General features: G+C 43.5%; 1 protein-coding gene across 2 annotated transcripts in view; it reads right to left on the reverse strand.

Annotated features, from left to right (window-relative positions):
* The window catches only part of LOC106813638 (kelch-like protein 1), a 35,049-nt gene that overhangs the window by 22,196 nt on the left and 6,864 nt on the right, over positions 1-5,989 (reverse strand). The window contains exons 2-6 of one of the 2 annotated variants that reach the window (XM_014817830.1): positions 4,421-4,462; positions 4,261-4,367; positions 3,915-4,027; positions 3,156-3,270; positions 2,551-2,668 (exon numbers count right to left, since the gene is read on the reverse strand). In XM_014817830.1, the coding sequence (XP_014673316.1) occupies positions 2,551-2,668; positions 3,156-3,270; positions 3,915-4,027; positions 4,261-4,314 (400 nt within the window). In that variant the 5' untranslated portion in view covers positions 4,315-4,367; positions 4,421-4,462. Of the gene's footprint in view, positions 1-2,550; positions 2,669-3,155; positions 3,271-3,914; positions 4,028-4,260; positions 4,463-5,989 lie in introns of both variants that reach the window. The other variant, XM_014817829.1, reaches the window with a different exon arrangement.

Consider the following 5,989-nt stretch of genomic DNA (forward strand, 5'->3'; position numbering starts at 1 on the left):
TGTCGTGCCCCACTCCATCCGCTGCCGATTTAGTCGCCCCGATTTAGTCGCCGAACTCTGTCGCCCGATTTCATCGCATAGATCAAAACGTTTGATATGTATCGGGCGATTTGTCGCCGATTTAACTCGCCTAGTGTGTCCGGGCGGCGCGGAGATAAAGAGTCGTCCCACATCTGACGATTCATCAGCCAATCAGTGTGTTTCAATGATACTGACGTAATAAGCGATGTTTCATGTTTTAGTTATGTCAGTCATCTGGATGTCATGTAAATAGCGATGCACGCACGCACGCACGCCAGTGTACGTGCACACGCACGCACACACTCATGCCACGCACGTGTACCGGTGCACACGCACGCAACGCAGCATGCACCACGTGTACGCAACACGCACGCACGGGCACGTTACGTGCACATGCATGCCGCCAGCCACGCACGTGTAACCTGCACACACACGCACTACATATATATATATATATGGCTTATGGTGTTATGATTAGGGGGGCAAAAGAGCGAGGAAGGAGTGATGTACACACAGGCACGCAAGCACGCGCTAGCTCGGTGGTGTAGGATGAAGAACGTATAGTTGGAGGAGGAATGAGTTGAAGGGAGAGGGAGGAGGTATAGGGGGAGGGAGAAGGTAGAGGTGGAGGAGGGAGGAGTTGAAGGGATAAGGAGGTGGTATAGGAAGAGGGAAAAGATAAAGGGAAAAGATAAAGGGAAAAGAAGAATGTAAAGGAGGGAAGAAGTAGAGGATGTGGAAAACGGGGTGGGTAAGAAGAGGGGCGACGAGGAGGGAGAAATGAAGGGAGATGGAGCAGCACTCACACACGCACGAACACTTCTATATAATTAATATACAGCACGCACACACCGCGAATGAATAGAGACTATCTTTAGGGTTGACAGACCAGCATGCAATTATGAATTTAGTAAGGAAATTATAGCGTTAGTCAACTAGTGTTGTTTTTTAATTAATGATCAGACCCTGCATCTGCGCACCTTAGCTGTCGTGCACGAGGTATCTTTTCGTTTCCTGGCAGCAGCCACTACCAGCTTTATATATATTGACAGGTTTGTGAGCGGGGATTTACAGTTTGATGTACTGGGGAGTTTTCTAGTGGGTAGGAAATATAAAAATATATATCATCAGACCTATTCTTTCTTTAACGAGAGAAATTATCAAATAAAATTGCCCACCTTGATCCCTCAAAATCATGGAGAATTGCCTTCTCCCTTACCTTCACCCTCCTTAACCTTTCCCCGCTCTCTCCTCTTTCCTCTAAGTGGTAAGAAATCGATAAGAAATTGTGGGGTCTACTACTAGTGATCAATTTTCAGGATCCCTGCATACATTAACATGGCAAAGCACAATTGGCATTTCATAAATGGTTAATTCGACCTTTCTTATTCAAACATGATTCAAATAGGACCAATGCAGTATTTAGCACCATCGCACATATGACATGACATACTAAACATGAAACATCGCTATTACGTCAGTATCATTGAACAACTCTGATTGGCTGATGAATTGTACAATTGGGCGATTTTATCTCCGGCCCCGGACACACTAGGCGATTAAATCGGGCGACAAAATCGCCCGATAATATCAAAACGTTTTGATCTATGCGATGAAATCGGGCGACAGAGTCGGGCGACTAAATCGGGCGACTAAATCGGCAGCGATTGAGTGGACACACTAGGCGATTTCACGGCGATTTTGTCGCCCGATTTAATCGCCTAGTGTGTCCGGCCCTTTAATGGCTTTTTTGTCCGCACAGTTGTGTATGTTGTTTGTGAAAAAAACATTTTGCGAAAAAAGAAACAGATTTACGTTTATCCATTTGCTTTCACGTCGATGCGCTGTACTATTACACAAAGGTACATGGCACGTACGGTTGTGAAGTAAAAGTTTCACCACAGTACATGCATAATTTTACTTTTGCTTTTACTTTTACGTTTTTTACAGTTTTACAGATTGACGTCCCATTCTCTATATATTTTGCTAACTGATTCGACAATTATATAGTCACCTATACACACTCACCCACTGAAGTTCACGTATATCACGCTGTACTCGTGAGTAAAACTTGACATATTTGCTGTCATTGTGCAGAGAAAAATTCGCAATCGTCGTACGGAGAAAAGTTGTGGCTAATCGCAATACTGTGGGCGGGACTATTTTCTATAGCCTCAAGTAGCAACCGACTGTCGCATATCGCTATATCATTAATACGTATATATGGAGCCACGTATACTCATGGTATATTACCATGTTATCAGGCATAGATATAAAGGTAAGCATGGCTCGGCCTTCAACTGTCACCCTGTCAAAAAGCTATATAGGTCCACTCAGGATCGTGTACAGCAGACGTGTAGACTAGCAACTACAGTACCATGGCTGACCCAGTCAAAGGACATTGTACCCGTCGCCACGTATGAAACGAAATAATTATATGATTTTTTAATAAACTAGGCGTGAATGCAAAAAGCGAGTTATAACTGTTAATTTAATTGGTCTCTACGGGCGGGCCTGCTGGTGACATACCAAGGCAGTTGTGTGGCTGTAGTCTGGCGGACAGGTAGCTGCAGCAGGCGCTCTTAATGCTCGGAGTCTGTAGCATATCCGCAGTCGTCAGCAACGATTGAATATTTTCATCTGTTATCTGAAGTGTTGAAGCACGCGTGATTTCATTGATAGTGCACGTGATAAGTGCAAATGTTGCTAACAAAATGCCGTAAACGCCAATGTTGATAATATGATCGAGGGGTACTACAGCTGTCATCGACACTACGAACCGTATACAAACTCTCACGCAGCGAATCACTGATAACAGCGAACATCATCGCTGATTATTAAAAGCATTCTTGTAGATTTGATGGCTTTGTTTCCGAAGTTGAAAATAGTTACGCGATCACATCTCACACCAAGAACCTATCAATTACAGTTAATAGGCTCTTGATCACATATAGTTATTTGTTAAATTATAAAGTTAAATTGTGACACTTACAAGATGCGGACGTGCCGACTTGCAAAGACATTAACCACACCTTATCAACAGCATATAATGTTTTATATTTAACAACACGTTGCAACGTATACGTTTAATCGGCTGTATTTTAACCTTTATATTTTAAAAACAATATGTATACCTTGATTGTTGAAGAGTAGGCGAATTGTATAATGTCGGCTAGAGTCTGTGAGTCGATATGCCGCATTGTGATCGCACCGCTCGAGCTCTCTGCCAGCCCGCACGAAAACATCGCTCTTATATAATAAACAAACGGGATGGTTGCGGGACGGTTACACACGGCGCATGAAGTAATTAATATTTGTAGACACCTTTTAGCATCTTTACGCCAATTTACGTACGTTATTACTCTTGATTAAATCAAGGGGGTGTATGCCGTAATCGAGATGATTTCGATGGGCAATAAACAATGTTTTTGCCGCATTGCAGAACTAGATTGCAGTATTAGATAGTACTAGATACTTGTAGGTTGCAGTATTAAATAGCTGTAGATTAGTAGTATTTGGAACAAAATGAATAATAATGCGTGATCAATGAAACCATAATTATACACCTAGTGAGACTCACTGAGATATAAGTGATCAATAAGAGCATAATATTTCTTTGTCCGCGCACGAACGCGTAGGCCTACATCTCTCGCGCTCTCTCTCTCTCCCTCTCTCTCTCTCGCTCTCTCTCTCTTTTTCGCTACCCCTCTCTCACTCTCTCTCGCTCTCTCTTTCTTTCTTTCTCGCTCTCTCTCTCTCTGTGTATGTGTGTGCGCACGTGCGTGTGTGTGCGCGTGCGTGTGCATGTTTATGCGTTTTGTGTATGTGCGTGCGTGCATTCATGCGCGCGCGAGTGTGTGTTCGAGTCATGGTTTGCACATGCAGATACACACCTAAAATACGGACTGAATGCAGCTAGGACAGCCTTATGTGCTGGGACTTCCCTATCGGTCAGATGAAGGACTACATCGCAAAGGAATCGCTCTCCTCGAAAGCCATCCAGCACCTATACCATAATAGTAAAATACATAAACTTTCTTCAGGTTCTAAATTATCCCTGCAATACCATAGAATAATGACGCCGGCTTTCGCCTGGTATATACGTGTAGTATTATAACATTAGGAGTGAATAATAATAGATTCATTATTAATAATAGATAATATATAATCTATTATTATTTACTCCTGATAACATGTATTCGCCCGCGCGTTGCGCAGACTGTCACGACGCATGCTAACCTGAAGGATACTTGATGACTGCGCAGCATCCGTCAGCTGCTGCTCAGTATCCATCCTCGCGAAGCCAAGCAGATGTACTTCGAATCTGCTTTTCGGGCAGCAGCAGCAGCAGCAGTAGAAAGACACGCCGGGAATAGGCTAGGCCGTTCGAGAGCGCAGCTCAGCTACAGTACCCCACCACCTAAGTTCTACGGCATAGTATCTGAAATCGCACGGCAGCAATTATGTATAGACGGTTGAACTTCGACCATCGGGTTTTAGTAATTGTCTTCTATGAGCAGTTAACAAATCCAGATTCCAATTTGCTTTTACGACGTGATCTTGGAGGAATATCGCTGTAAGATCTCACATGATATTCAATAATGCTTAGAGATTCCAGCTTTTTCCTTGATACGCCCAGAAGTCTTGAAATTAATTTAAATCAATATATACCCTACTTCCCCCTGACATGGTTTACAATTTAGGGAACATATTTACTGCTCTGCATATACCACGCGATCCACGATTCACGTTAGCGATACATGATCTATCTTAGCGTTATATGCTATACTTGTCTGGTTAAATTTTCCAATAGCCAGCCCTGCCCTGACAACACTAGGCACCGCAAGCTATATATAATATATATATATTATCGTACACCAGTACCCAGCATCAATTTCTGCAATGTCATGCCAGGATTATTACAAAGTTCTGCGCGTCCTGCTTAAATAATATATTATAAAATATAAAAGGGAGCTATGCTCACTGCGGGAAGACGTGGACATGACCTGGCGTATGTGCGGTGCGTGCGTGTCTCAAGATTCCCTTAATGTTTCGATAGTGTTTACCTCGTAGGTTTGGTACCGCGCACGCAACGGGGGCTTTTTCTAATCTGTCGAACTTCACTATCGTTAGAAGAGGTCTAATCCTGCAACGATCGCATATACAGTATACAGGAGGCGTAACCTAATAACTATAACTCAAGACACCAACTATATTTGCGGGCAAGATCATTTACAGGCTGTTAGAGCGCAGGTCAGAATAAAAAAGGCAGCTTAGGTACTCAATGCGAGGACGAAACCGAGCAACACTATTGCATATATAACGGCCGGACCTGCTATGTACAGCTATTTTTACTTCCCTTGTGAGCCGTACCCGATTTTGGATCTGGCTGGCAAACGAATTGGAGACGAGGTAACAGCCCTTCTCTCCCAGCCACGGGATACAGTGGCATCAACAATTTCTCCAGTCTGTCGGCGATAACGGCTGGATGCGTAACATTAGTCCCAATTCTAACGAGGGGAGCATCCTCGCATCCGCACTGCTCGTGCGCGTTACTGCGTCTAGCGCATAGCCCACGCATTGGTAGTCCGCTAATTGATCCGGATGAGGGCGCTACGAAATTATACTAGGGCTGCGCGTCACTTGAGACAGAAATGGATTAACCGTACAGCAGACTGATCTCTATATATCCTACTACTAAATACGTTCGTATATAGAGATCAGTGGTACAGCAGCGGTCTCGCGAGATGCGTACATCTGCCTGTTACATATATACATATACTATGTGTATAATTATATCGACGCCACATAGTATATGACATACATACCGATATACACCAATGCCAGTATAACTCACGCGGTGAGCGAAAATATCGACCCTTGTTCGCTTATACTTGCTTAGCACCGATATGGCTTTCTATGGAAGCTATTCTAAGTGTTATAATAATAACACATATTGTTGCGCGCG

The sequence above is a fragment of the Priapulus caudatus genome, unplaced genomic scaffold (assembly GCF_000485595.1).
Source record: "Priapulus caudatus unplaced genomic scaffold, Priapulus_caudatus-5.0.1 Scaffold803, whole genome shotgun sequence".
NCBI classification, from domain to species: domain Eukaryota; kingdom Metazoa; phylum Priapulida; class Priapulimorpha; order Priapulimorphida; family Priapulidae; genus Priapulus; species Priapulus caudatus.